Here is a 14295-nt window from a genome sequence, read left to right on the forward strand (position 1 = left end):
ACCAAGAAGAATTTAGCTATTTGATTTTGAATTTTAAGACCTCTTGAAGTATCCCAAAAAAAAAATATTTGTATCTTTACTGCTATTATCCCATACAAACACATTGAATAACAGATTCACTACATGGAACAACAGATAGTCCCACCAAAAATATCAAAAGGAAGTTTGTTTTGAAGTGTCTCTCCTATATCTGAGAGATATAAGAAAGATCAGGTATTCTTTATTTTATTTTTTTACATGTATTTAAGGATACAGTCAGACACTGTAGAACTGTAGTCAACGACTTCCTCTGGCATTGTGATGTTGAATAGAGAGTTAGCAGGTAGCAGGTTGAGGGGACGATGTATGAATGGCTGCTGGTTTTTATGAGGGGATAGGGGTCAGGGTTTGGGTTCAGACTCAGAGGCAGTCTTTTTGACAAGGGCTCTGTGGTAAAGGTTTGGGGCTATGGGAGCTGTAGTATGGTGGAACACACTGCAAAGAGAACAACCTGCCTGGCTAGCTGACTAGGGTCTTTGCTGTCCCATATGGCTGGGAGTCTATTTTGGTACCTGGAGGGAGTGTCAGTGTGTGTGTGTGTGTGTGTGTGTGTGTGTGTGTGTGTGTGTGTGTGTGTGTGTGTGTGTGTGTGTGTGTGTGTGTGTGTGTGTGTGTGTGTGTGTGTGTGTGTGTGTGTGTGTGTGTGTGTGTGTGTGTGTGTGTGTGTGTGTGTGTGTGTGTGTGTGTGTGTGTGGTGAGCTAGCCTACTATCACATTTAGAGAGAGATGTAGTGACAGCCCAGTGTCTGCTGGTGTATGTCTGCTCTGGGAGTAACAAGCACTTTGTGACTCTCTGTCTCACACTCTTCTCTTTCTCCTCTCTCTGTTCTCCCACTCTCTCCTTCCCTCTCTCCCTCCATATTTCCATATTTCCTCCATGGTGACAGTGGGTGTGGCTCCCAGATGAGCTCCCCTCCAAGCATGACACACACAGACACACACACAGACACACACACACACACACACACACAGACACACACACAGACACACACACACACACACACACACACACACACACACACACACACACACACACACACACACACACACACACACACACACACACACACACACACACACACACACACACACACACACGTACGTGTTGGAACGTGGTGCAAGTACAGTGCAAGGTGAAACGGAACCGCAAGTTTTCTATGAAGATTTCCCCTGAGTTGTGTGGCGTGTGTGTGTATGTGAGTATGTGTGTATGTGAGTGTGTGTGTATGTGAGTGTATGTGAGTGTGTGTGTGTGTGTATGTGTGTGTGTGACAGGGTTTTGCTGAGCAGGCATTGTTCAGCCCCTGCCTTACTGATAGTGATCAGATGAAAGGGCAGAAAATATGTCTGCTGGGTCTATAGTATACACACAACCAATCACTAGAAGATAGGATGATGTAGGACATCTTCATGTTGTCAGAGTTAGGACTTAAGGGACAAGGGACACTCACAAAAAGGGGGACACTGACACTTCCTTACACAGTCTTAGAGGACAACATAGGGAGAGAGCAGCTTTCTGAAACACAACCAGTTGGGCAGTCAGTTTTGAGTCAGATTGTCAGTCAGTCAGATTGTCAGTCAGTCAGATAGTCAGTCAGTCAGTCAGTCAGTCAGATAGTCAGATAGTCAGTCAGATAGTCAGATAGTCAGTCAGTCAGATAGTCAGTCAGTCAGTCAGATAGTCAGTCAGTCAGATAGTCAGTCAGTCAGATAGTCAGTCAGTCAGTCAGATAGTCAGTCAGATAGTCAGTCAGTCAGATAGTCAGTCAGTCGGCGCGCGAGCAGTCAGTCGAGTCAGTCAGAGTCAGTCGCGAGTCAGTCAGAGTCAGTCAGTCAGATAGTCAGTCAGTCAGAGTCAGTCAGTCAGATAGTCAGTCAGTCAGATAGTCAGTCAGTCAGATAGTCAGTCAGTCAGATAGTCAGATAGTCAGTCAGTCAGATAGTCAGTCAGTCAGATAGTCAGTCAGTCAGATAGTCAGTCAGTCAGATAGTCAGTCAGATAGTCAGTCAGTCAGATAGTCAGTCAGTCAGAGTCAGTCAGTCAGTCTATCAGTCAGATAGTCAGTCAGTCAGATAGTCAGTCAGTCAGATAGTCAAAAATGTCAGATAGTCAGTCAGTCTATCAGTCAGATAGTCAGTCCGTCAGATAGTCAGTCAGATAGTCAGTCAGATAGTCAGTCAGTCAGTCAGTCAGATAGTCAGTCAGTTTGTCAGTCAGATAATCAGCCAGATAATCAGCCAGATAGTCAGTCAGTCAGATAGACTGACTATCTGACATTTTTGACTATCTGACGGACTGACTATCTGACTGATAGACTGACTATCTGACATTTTTGACTATCAGTCAGATAGTCAGTCCGTCAGATAGTCAGTCAGATAGTCAGTCAGTCTATCAGTCAGATAGTCAGTCAGATAGTCAGTCAGATAGTCAGTCAGATAGTCAGTCAGATAGTCTATCAGTCAGTCAGTCAGATAGTCAGTCAGTCAGTCAGTCAGATAGTCAGTCAGTTTGTCAGTCAGATAATCAGCCAGATAATCAGCCAGATAGTCAGTCAGTCAGATAGACTGACTATCTGACATTTTTGACTATCTGACGGACTGACTATCTGACTGATAGACTGACTATCTGACATTTTTGACTATCAGTCAGATAGTCAGTCCGTCAGATAGTCAAAAATGTCAGATAGTCAGTCTATCAGTCTGATAGTCAGTCAGATAGTCAGTCAGATAGTCAGTCAGTCTATCAGTCAGATAGTCAGTCAGATAGTCAGTCAGTCAGATAGTCAGTCAGATAGTCAGTCAGTCTATCAGTCAGATAGTCAGTCAGATAGTCAGTCAGTCAGATAGTCAGTCAGTCAGATAGTCAGATAGTCAGTCAGTCCGATAGTCAGTCAGTCAGATAGTCAGTCAGTCAGATAGTCAGTCAGTTTGTCAGTCAGATAATCAGCCAGATAATCAGCCAGTCAGTCAGGAAGAGGTCTTTGCTGGTCAGTAAGTCCCACTTACTCATAGAAGGTGGTCCATCCTATCTGTATGGTCTTGGTGGCGAGCAGCCCACTGTTGCCGTGGTAGGTGAACAGCACCAGCTCTTGTCCCTGGGCCGTCAGTGTCTTCAACCCGCCATTGGTCCCGATTGTCAGCCAGATCACCTGGTTGTCCGGGGCAACGATCCGCACCGGCATCCGGTTGGGGTCGCGGCGGATCCTCAAGGTGTTGCCACTACTATCCGTCACCGCTGTAACGTCCTCCTCGTTGCTATAGCTGAAGTTGTACTTGTAGTCACCGGTGACGAGAGACATGGTGAACTGGTGGGTTCCGTTGGAATCAAACACGTAGAGCTCCTGGGACGACGGCGAGGCCACCTCGAAGGAGCCCGGGCCGGAAACGGCGGAGCCCGACGGCGGTTGGTTGCGGCGGACGGCGCGGATGCGGATGTTGCCCAGGTCGGCCACGTAGAGCGTACCGTCGGGCGAGACGACAAGCGAGGAGGGCGAGTTGAGGCGGGCGTCTTTGGCGTAGCCGTCGCCCGTCTGGTAGCAGTCACAGTTGGCGTCGTTCTTGCAGTCGCAGTCGGACAGAGCTCCGGCCAAGGGTGTGATCTCGCCGTCCGTGGACACCTACATGTACATGTAAAGTTGAATCACTTAGCAGATGCTCTAATCCACAGCCACTTACAATCGGTGCAACGAGGGTAAAAACAATGACATAACAATCATTGAAAGATATTGAAAATAGGCGCCGTCTGCAAAAGCAGTGCCAGCAAGAACGACAAATACAACAGTACGTTGTTCTTGCTCTTTTTCCCCCCTTCGTTTGCGTCTCATGACATATTATTGTACTATATTACAATACTATATCACCTGGCGGATGCGGTGTATCTTCTTCTCATCCGTCTCGGCGATGTAGAGCACGCCACTGTAGGAGAGGGCGATGGCAGCAGCTCCCTCCAGCATGGTCTGCACTGCCCGCTTGCCCAGCGTGTATTCTATACCTGGCACCTGGCAGTGCATGGGACGTCCCGCCACGATGCGCACCTGTTGGGACACAGCAACAACGCAAGTCAAAGAGGTGACCGGTATCTTGACGAAGGCTTATTCAGCCCCAATGTGTCGGTGCATCCTATTTCGCCTTACCCATCATGCATTGTTCCCACTACCAGCATGAACCTATTTGTGTATGTAATAGAAGTGTTCCTATGTGGGAGTGTGATGGTCACCTGTCTGTTCTCAGTGATCTGCAGCACCACATTGTTGTCCAGGACATAGATGGAATTATCCATGGGGTTGATGGCCAGGGCTGTGGGCCACTCCAGACGAACCTACAGCAGAGCAGAGATTAGATTCGATTTATTAGGATCCTCATTATCCGACGCCAAGGGAGACAGCTAGCCTTACTGTGGTCCGACACATAACCAAAAAGACATGACAGACCCCAAAAACACTGAACATTTTACATCCACTTAAAGGAGAAGAAAAAGAAATCAACAGAGTTCTGTAAAGATGACAGAAACAAACAAATCAACACAGAACAGATGAGATGTGAGTCTAGTGCTGCTTTGCACCCCCCCCCCCCCTCTCTGAGCGTCTGGCTGTGACACTGATGAAGAAAGATCCTTTACTTTTCAGGACTTATACATTGTGTGCTTCGCTCTGATTCAATTTAAATCATCCACCGGGTCATTTATTACATTTTAAAACAAACACACACACACACACACACAGGTGCGCACACACACACATGCAGGCCCACACTCACTTACGCATGCACACACGCGCGCACACACACGCGCGCACACCCCGACACACACTCTGCGAAATGATGCGCTCCCTCATCGCCTGAGGGAAGCAACTCTCTGCTGGCAAAACAAAGAGGAGAGAGAAAGAGAGACGTAAATGTTCAAGTTTTATTGTCTAAACGAGACTTCTCTCTCTCATCCTCTTTCCATCTCCCGGTGGAGGAGCGGGGTACGCTGGCGGACAAAATGTGATGGTAAAGATGATATGAAGAGAACACACACACACACACACACACACATACTCCAGCCCCCCAGCCCGACCCCAGCCCCCAAAACACACACACTTCTGCACCATTAGTGTTGTAGAGCTCCGGGCACAGCGGTAGTTAGGGACCTGTCGTCTTCGCCCCACCCCCGACCCTGAGTGACCTGGCAGGTTAAGCGCCTCAGCAGAGGACCATTAAACGCTAATGACGCTTTTAGCCTTCAGCTCGACCACATGAAAGCGCTTCCTTGCCAGTTACAGACCATGCATTATACATGGCTAAAGCTGCACTATAAAGAGCCACTATTTGGGCACTTGGTACCATGCAGTGACTGGAAGACAGACTGTGTTTCTTCCTTCGCCTCTCAAAGTGCTACAAATACTTAACCCCTGCTTTTCCCCCTGTGGAAATGGAAGTGGAGGAAAATGAAATGACAACAGAGCGTTCCTGTCTATTCAGATGCCCAAACACATCAGTTGGTTGCCACTGCAGCGCACAGCGGAGTTCAATCGTCAACTTCTCAACATAGCTCCTGGAGAGAGAGAGCTGGAGAGAGAGAGTTGGAGAGAGAGAGCTGGAGAGAGAGAGCTGGAGAGACAGAGTTGGAGAGAGAGTTGGAGAGAGAGTTGGAGAGAGAGAGCTGGAGAGAGAGAGCTGGAGAGAGAGAGTTGGAGAGACAGAGTTGGAGAGAGTTGGAGAGAGAGAGCTGGAGAGAGAGAGTTGGAGAGAGAGAGCTGGAGAGAGAGAGCTGGAGAGAGAGAGCTGGAGAGAGAGAGCTGGAGAGAGAGAGCTGGAGAGAGAGAGTTGGAGAGAGAGAGCTGGAGAGAGAGAGTTGGAGAGAGAGAGCTGGAGAGAGAGAGAGTGGTATAGCCTTGAAAGCACTGAGGATTTGGAGGGGAGTACAGTAATGTGTATGGGAACATTTTATTTCATACCCCCGCCATGTTGAGGTGACAGTGGTTGGAAGTTGCAGTGTAATGCGTGGATGTGTTTCTGCTGCCTGTTTAAACTGACACAGAGCTGTCTTCGGTTTGTTTTGCTCCACTGAGTCCCAGGCTGCTTCCTGAATGGTGCACTATGTAGGGAATAAGGTGCCATTTGAGACGCAGACAAACTTCTTCTCCCTCCATGGCTGGCTGCGCTACACTGTGTCTCTTCCCCATTCTTCCCCCCAGACCCATGGGGTACTGCATATATGTTCCTCTCTGAATAACTCAACTCTGTGTTTCTCTTTCTCTTTGTCACTGGGGACTCTCTCCCTCGCTCTGTGATTGTGACCGTGCAGAGGAGAAGAGGATGAGAAGGAGTGAGTCCAAAGAAGAAAGGAAGAGAGGGATGGAGAGATGGAGAAGAATGATCTGAGTGAATCTCTCTCTGGGATGTCTCTGTCTGTTTTGAGAGACGGGGAATCGGAGGAAGTGAGGTGTAGCGAGGACTGATATAGGGGTAGCTCAGGGCTTACACAGACACACGCACACACACACACACACACACACACACACACACACACACACACACACACACACACACACACACACACACACACACACACACACACACACACACACACACACACACACACACATTGATCTAGCTAGCAGTGGAAGGCACAGGGGACTCAGAGACAACACAACAAATACCTGACTTGCCCACACTGGTTATGCATTACATTAGTTCAGCACACTGTCAATATACTTTCAGTCAGAAAACTGACATTCTCTTGGGCTCTCTCAGTGTGGCAATAAAACATCAACAAAACTACCACCATCTAGACAGCACCATCAGTAGCCTATCACTCAAGATAACCCACTTCAGTGCTTCCCTAAAGCTCAAAATAGCCCATTCTGATTGGATAATCCAGGAGAAGCGCCTAGTAAAACCTCCAATAGGGGAGGCCACTTTCAGGAACAGTATTATGATTGACACATCCTATTCCCTCCTAATCCTCATATGATTCCTGTCTATCAACAATAAAGTGAGATCCAAACTGGACCCTGAAATACCTGGAGTTGGATTTGGCCCTTAGCAAGAGCTGAGGCTGAGAGCCATAGTGCTGTTTGGGGTTGGGGTCAGTTCCATTTCAATTTGGCAATTCAGGAAGTGAACAACTGTAAAACCTCAATTAGATGCCGAGTTTGAAATGATCACCTGTCCCTTTTAATAGCTGAGCAACTGCACACATTTCAGCAAATAAAAGCCTCTTTCAAATAAACGCCGGGTCGAAATGAATTGTTTTCAAGGTTTAATGCTTGATTTGTTACATTGAATAATTCAGTAATGACTCGAAAAATTATGACAATCATCAGTTTATATCGCCAAGAAGAAACTGCTAGCCATTGGCTGCTAACAGCTGAGAACTGCTAGCTAACTGGCTAGCACAAAAACAGTCAAGCGCTTCGAGAGTACAGAGCCCTAGAAATCGGCAGAACCGACGAAAATGCACAAGGAAAAGTTTTGATTTTTTTTTTTTAGGTATAATAAGACAAAAGAAACGTGACAGAGTGTGTAAATGATAACACATTAGTGCAGGAAATGTGCAAATGAGCAAAAGCTGTGTGCACTAAGGAAATAGACTCAAATAAAAGCCTGTCTCTAATAAGCAACAGTTGTTTTCAGTGATTTAAGCAAATAAACACCCAGGCTAATATTTAAGTTTTATAGTTAAACATTTTTTTTCTCGTTATGTAATTTCAGTTTACTTCCTGAATTGGTTGAATTGAAATGGAATCGTCCCCAACCCTGGCACTGTAATCTACGCCATAGGGCAGAGTTCAGCTGTGTTGGTTGACTGGGGGCAGGTTTGGGGTATAGCGAGCGGCCAGCAGGGGGAGCTTTAGGCCTTTAATAGGGGGCACTGGCACTCAGTAGGGGAGAACACAACACACACTGGCTGGTTCTCTCAGATGAGACAACACCCCTGTCAATACTAGCCAGCCACACCATCTACTACAGTCTACATCAAAGAGGCTATATGGACTGAATGTATATTGCCAAATTAGCACTTTTATGGCTTCAAAATGCTTTATATAGTAAGGGTGATAGAACCATGTTTGTATATGTATGGCTCTGAACGATGACTCGGGGCCGCCATTAAGATAAAGTGAGTCCAGCAAACACTGGAGGTTTGGTGTGTGTTTGTGTTCAGGTGGACGTCCCTGTGTGTATGTGACCCACCTGTCTGATGTGCATGCTGGTGTCACAGGTCAGGGGTCGTGCTGAGGTGAGGTCGTTGGAGCCCAACAGGGTGGAGATGATCCCGTTACGATCCACCTTCCTGATCATGGTCCCGTCTACGAAGTAGATGTACCCGTTCTTATCTACCGTAATACCTGGAGTAGTGGGACAGAGAGGGAAAGTGATGAGAGGTAAGAAGTAGATGTACCCGTTCTTACCTACCGTAATACCTGGAGTAGAAGCAGAGAGATGGAGACTGAGATATTTGGATGTACAGTACACATACCTGTGTACGTGCACATTCAGTACACATTCAGTACACATTCAGTACACATTCACACAGACATACTATAAGCACATACACACTCCCATGCACACGCATGTGCGCGCACACACAGCACCTGCCAGCCTGTGTATGTACAACGTGTTCGTGTGTATGAGTGTGGCTTGGGCATTTTTCAGGTCACCGCAGAAGGAAACACCCGGTGAATAATTCACATTTTGATGTCTAGTAGTGAATTATTTCACAAGGCAAAAGAGGAAGGGAGGAGGGAAAATAAGCAATTTTCAGCGCCGTCTCTGCATTTTAAAACCCCCCAAAATAGGAACAATAGAACAGAATCAAATCAAATGTGTGAATCCAATAACTGTCTCTATTTTGGGGACGAGAGCCTAGAAGAGAGGAGGAAGGGAAGAAAAGACCCATGTTTCTGGTGGGAGGGAAGGATGGAAGGAGGGAGGGAAGGATGGAAGGAGGGAGGGAAGGATGGAAGGAGGGAGGGAGGAGTAGGGGGGTTAGTTCATCTTCACTTCACATCCAAATGGATGAGAAACAGACTGTTGCTATGGTTGCGACAACAGCGGCTAAAAGCAACTTCTCTCCCTCCTTTCTCCTGTGTGTGTGTGTATCTGAGGGTCCGCTCTCCTGAGGCGGTGTGTGTACCTGCTCCACCGCTGATCCTGTAGGGAGGGGGAGGAGGGGGAGGTGAAGGGAAAGAGGGATGGGAGAGGAGGGGTGTAAAAACCCCTGCCGCATTCCGCCATGACCAGCAAGCTAATCAAAGGAGAGACAGATGAAGAGAGGAGGAGGATGGAATGAGAGGAGGAAGAGGGAGGGAGGAGAGAAGAGAGAGAGAGGAGGAGAGAAGAGAGGGAGGAGGTGATAAGAGATGCTGAGTGGAGAGGGTGGGATGAAAAGAAGGGAGAATAGGAGAGGAGTGGCAAGGCTGAGAGGCGGCATGTTGGAAATGAAAACACTCTCGCTCTCTCTTCTCTCCATCCCTCTCTCTCTCTAAGCCATCTGCTGCTAGCGACGGCTCGCTAACATTTATTTGCATTTCTCTACTCTCTCTTTCCCTCTCTCACACGTTCCCGCCCTCCTAATGGTCTTCCGACTCGCTCTCTAACTGCAGTTTAACAGGCAACTGTGTGTGTGTGTGTGTGTGAGAGAGAGATAATGTGTGTGTGTGTGTGTGTGAGAGAGAGATAATGTGTGTGTGTGTCTAAAGGCTCTCTCCATTAAAATCTAGACTAAAAGCTTGTGCCTGCCAAAATCTCCCAGCTACTGCTCAGCCACCTCTCACCTCATTACCGCTGGGGTGTGTGTGTGATAGTCACACCTGTGGGTTACAGACAGGTTTTATGGGGGCTGGCTGGTGCGGCGGGACAGACAGACTGACAGATTGCCTGAAGCGGAGTGTTGGAGGCCATACTAAGCGAGTATGTGGGAAGTTTCTGTCAGTCTGAGTCTGTGTGGTTGTGTTCTAATGCCATGGTAGTATAATGGTAGCATAATGGTAGTATAATGCTAGCATAATGGTAGTATAATGGTAGAATAATGGTAGTATAATGGTAGCATAATGGTAGTATAATGATAGTATAATGGTAGCATAATGGTAGCATAATGGTAGCATAATGGTAGCATAATGGTAGCATAATGGTAGTATAATGATAGTATAATGGTAGCATAATGGTAGCATAATGGTAGCATAATGGTAGCATAATGGTAGTATAATGGTAGTATAATGGTAGTATAATGGTAGCATAATGGTAGCATAATGGGGATGGAAGCTTGCGGGGTAAGAGTGCTAAAGCCTTTTAACAAGGGCTGGTCTGTTTTTCTCTACAGGGACCTGTGCATGAATTATATGCCAGACCATATAATATGTGTGTGTGTGTGTCTGTGTGTGTGTGTGTCTGTGTGTGTGTGTGTGTGTGTGTGTGTGTGTGTGTGTGTGTCTGTGTCTGTGTGTGTGTGTGTGTGTGTGTGTGTGTGTGTGTGTGTGTGTGTGTGTGTGTGTGTGTGTGTGTGCGCGTTTTTGTTGGTGTCTGTACCAATGTCCTGTGTAGTTGTGTGTTTCTCTGTACAGGGCACTGTAAATGTATTATGTCAATCATTTTGTTGTCTGTACCAATTTTCAGCATGTGGCAGTGTGTGTGTGTGTGTGTTTATTCCTCTGTCACCCTACCTTTGGGCCCCATGAGGAGGGCCTCTGTGGCCTTGCCCCCGTCCCCGCAGCGTGCCTCGTCGAAGGGGGGACATTGCTCCCCAGTACCCGCCACCACCTCTCCGTTCTGGATCAGCTCCTTGGTGCCCGTCAGGACCTTGGGACGGTAGATACGGCGCGAGTTGGTGTCTGACACGTACAGCTGCCCCGTTACCGGGTCCGTCGCCAGGTAGTACCGGTGGGCCGGGTTGTTGCTACGGAAACCAAAGGGGAGGAAGAGTTGACAGTTAGGGACAGTGGATTGCGACACTACAGAACTCACACTGCAGCCACACTTCACATAAAGATACCGTACCACCAACAAGGAAACTAAACAAATGAACACAAATGAACACTGAAAATGACAGAGGGGTTCAGGCTGCTGCATTAGTGTTGTGAAAGACCAGAGGGAAGATGAGAGGGCAGCGTCCATTTTGTGCCTGTGGCACATCATACTAGAGGTGTTAGAGGAGGAGGCACACGGTTCCACAGTGGCATATGGCCTCAGCCGGGGTGAACCTAACGCGATGCGACTGCCGATCACTACACGCTCCTAATGATGCCCAGTAACCTGTCACAAACGCTCCATCATCGCCCGCTTGGTGAGCTGGGCGCCGGCGGTTGCCGTAGCGATTGATGAAAGTCAACAACTGATCAACGGGCGTCAATTAGGACGGCTTAAAATAGGGGGAAGGACCCAGACACCTCACGCCGAGGACAGGCTGGCGGTTTCTAATGACACACTCATGGCTAGAGAGATCGAGAGGGAGAGACACCGAGAGATACAGAGAAAGACACTGTACATAGACATAATATGACATTTGAAATGTCTTTATTCTTTTGGAACTTTTGTGAGTGTAATGTTTACTGTTAAATTATTATTGTTTATTTCACTTTTGTTTATTATCTATTTCACTTGCTTTGGCAATGTAGAAATATGTTTCCACTGCTAATAAAGCTCTTAAATTGAAACTTGAGAGAGAAAAATAGAGAGAGAGAGAGAGAGAGAGAGAGAGAGAGAGAGAGAGAGAGAGAGAGGAAAAAGGCCTATATGTTATATAGCCAAGATAAACAGAATAATATTTTTTTTTTTTCAACATTGGAGAAATCTACTTTTGGAGCATTTGACTGTCTTTGCACTTTTCTCTCACTGACACTCCGCTGTTCTCCTAGTGCCCACTTCACTTGCAGGTAAAAGGAGACAGGAAAATATTCTGGAAAGTAGCAAACACAGAAGCTTGGCTTTGAATATGAATCTGTCGTCAGCGATTACTCAGTCAGAGCGAGAACGGTTACGAAAGAGTGTCGCTTCGGGCAGGAGTAAAAAAACGGGGAGACAGACACCCCCATTCCTCTATACTGAGGTGAATCTTTACATTTCTTTAACAGATATGACGAGGCGGTTGTTTCTTTGTCACTGTGGGCTAAAGACAAGAAGGATTTACACGGAGGCAAACACAGAGGCAAACACACAGGCAAACACAGAGGCAAACACAGAGGCAAACACACAGGCAAACACACAGGCAAACACACAGGCAAACACAGAGGCAAACACACAGGCAAACACACAGGCAAACACACAGGCAAACACACAGGCAAACACAGAGGCAAACACACAGGCAAACACAGAGGCAAACACACAGGCAAACACACAGGCAAACACAGAGGCAAACACAGAGGCAAACACAGAGGCAAACACAGAGGCAAACACAGAGGCAAACACAGAGGCAAACACAGAGGCAAACACAGAGGCAAACACAGAGGCAAACACAGAGGCAAACAGATAATAAGAAGCTGAAGGTCAAAAGACAAACATCATTGAACGATAACAAATGTGTGTGCTTGACTGTGTGTGCGTGGATCCTTCATTAGAATGGTTCTGAGGAGGTTTGAGGTCAATAGTCTCTCCAGTTTACAAAGCTCAGCAGAGCAAGGGAATCAATAACGCTAGTCTTAATGACACTCCCAAATGGAGCGAGACGTCTGGGTGTGTGTCTGTGTGTGTGTCTGTACCGTGTGTGTCTGTACTGTGTGTATGTGTCTGTACCATGTGTGTCTGTACCGTGTGTCTGTACTGTGTGTATGTGTCTGTGTCTGTACCGTGTGTGTCTGTACCGTGCGTCTGTACCATGTGTGTCTGTACCGTGTGTGTCTGTACCGTATGTCTGTACCGTGTGTCTGTACCGTGTGTCTGTACCGTGTGTATGTGTCTGTACCGTGTGTCTGTACCGTGTGTATGTGTATGTGTATGTGTGTCTGTACCGTGTGTGTATGCATGTGTGTGTGTGTATGTGTCTGGGTGTATGTGTGTGTGTCTGTACTGTGTTTGTGTGTGTGTGTCTGTACCGTGTGTGTGTGTCTGTACCGTGTGTATGTGTATGTGTATGTGTGTCTGTACCGTGTGTGTATGCATGTGTGTGTGTGTATGTGTCTGGGTGTATGTGTGTGTGTCTGTACCGTGTGTGTGTGTGTGTGTGTGTGTGTGTGTGTGTGTGTGAGGGCCTAGGATGAATGCGTCTGACACTAAAGGAGTCTCTGTGATGCATTAGACACCTCGCAAATGAATGGCCCCAAAATGGTTATTAATTCATCACCATTAATTCATAATGGAACATTATTATTGTTACCCTGAAGTATTGAGGAATGAAAGAGTGGGCTGGGGACAAGTTTCTATTTTCACTACTACTGTTACTCTCTATTTTCCATGACTTTCTATTTTCACCATTACTGAAACGATATCTCCAGTCACAGTTATTCCCCATGGCTACATTATCATCATGAGGGAATGTCCTTCATCTCCTCTGATCATTGTCCAGAGATCCCACCCCTCTCTTTCTCCTTGCTGCTGGGGCCCCATCAGCCTATGATGACAGCACAGCACATGACGTCTGACGTATTAAGAATAGGCCTGATTTAGTGCAAACCAACGCTAGTCAGGGACAAAGACAGAGAGAGCACCTCTGAGCACCACCGTAGTTCCTCCTCTCCTCTTCTCTCTCCTCTGAGCACCACCATAGTTCCTCCTCTCCTCTTCTCTCTCCTCTGAGCACCACCGTAGTTCCTCCTCTCCTCTTCTCTCTCCTCTGAGCACCACCATAGTTCCTCCTCTCCTCTCCTCTTCTTTCTCCTCTGAGCACCACCATAGTTCCTCCTCTCCTCTTCTCTCTCCTCTGAGCACCACCATAGTTCCTCCTCTCCTCTTCTCTCTCCTCTGAGCACCACCATAGTTCCTCCTCTCCTCTTCTCTCTCCTCTGAGCACCACCATAGTTCCTCCTCTCCTCTTCTCTCTCCTCTGAGCACCACCATAGTTCCTCCTCTCCTCTTCTCTCTCCTCTGAGCACCACCATAGTTCCTCCTCTCCTCTTCTCTCTCCTCTGAGCACCACCATAGTTCCTCCTCTCCTCTTCTCTCTCCTCTGAGCACCACCGTAGTTCCTCCTCTCCTCTTCTCTCTCCTCTGAGCACCACCGTAGTTCCTCCTCTCCTCTTCTCTCTCCTCTGAGCACCACCGTAGTTCCTCCTCTCCTCTTCTCTCTCCTCTGAGCACCACCATAGTTCCTCCTCTCCTCTTCTCTCTCCTCTGAGCACTACCATA

The 14295-nt window shown here is 47.4% G+C and overlaps 1 protein-coding gene across 12 annotated transcripts in view; it reads right to left on the bottom strand.

Moving 5' to 3' along the window:
• LOC106610060 (teneurin-3) overlaps nt 1-14295 on the bottom strand; it is a 447182-nt gene that overhangs the window by 17652 nt on the left and 415235 nt on the right. For all 12 annotated transcript variants that reach the window (XM_014209182.3, XM_082978414.1, XM_014209189.3 and 9 more), the window contains 5 exons: nt 10683-10915; nt 8215-8369; nt 4256-4357; nt 3900-4073; nt 3046-3656 (listed from right to left, as the gene is read on the bottom strand). In XM_014209182.3, the coding sequence (XP_014064657.1) occupies nt 3046-3656; nt 3900-4073; nt 4256-4357; nt 8215-8369; nt 10683-10915 (1275 nt within the window). The remainder of the gene's footprint in view (nt 1-3045; nt 3657-3899; nt 4074-4255; nt 4358-8214; nt 8370-10682; nt 10916-14295) is intronic.

Source organism: Salmo salar, chromosome 08 (assembly GCF_965601325.2).
Source record: "Salmo salar chromosome 08, fSalSal1, whole genome shotgun sequence".
Lineage (NCBI taxonomy): Eukaryota > Metazoa > Chordata > Actinopteri > Salmoniformes > Salmonidae > Salmo > Salmo salar.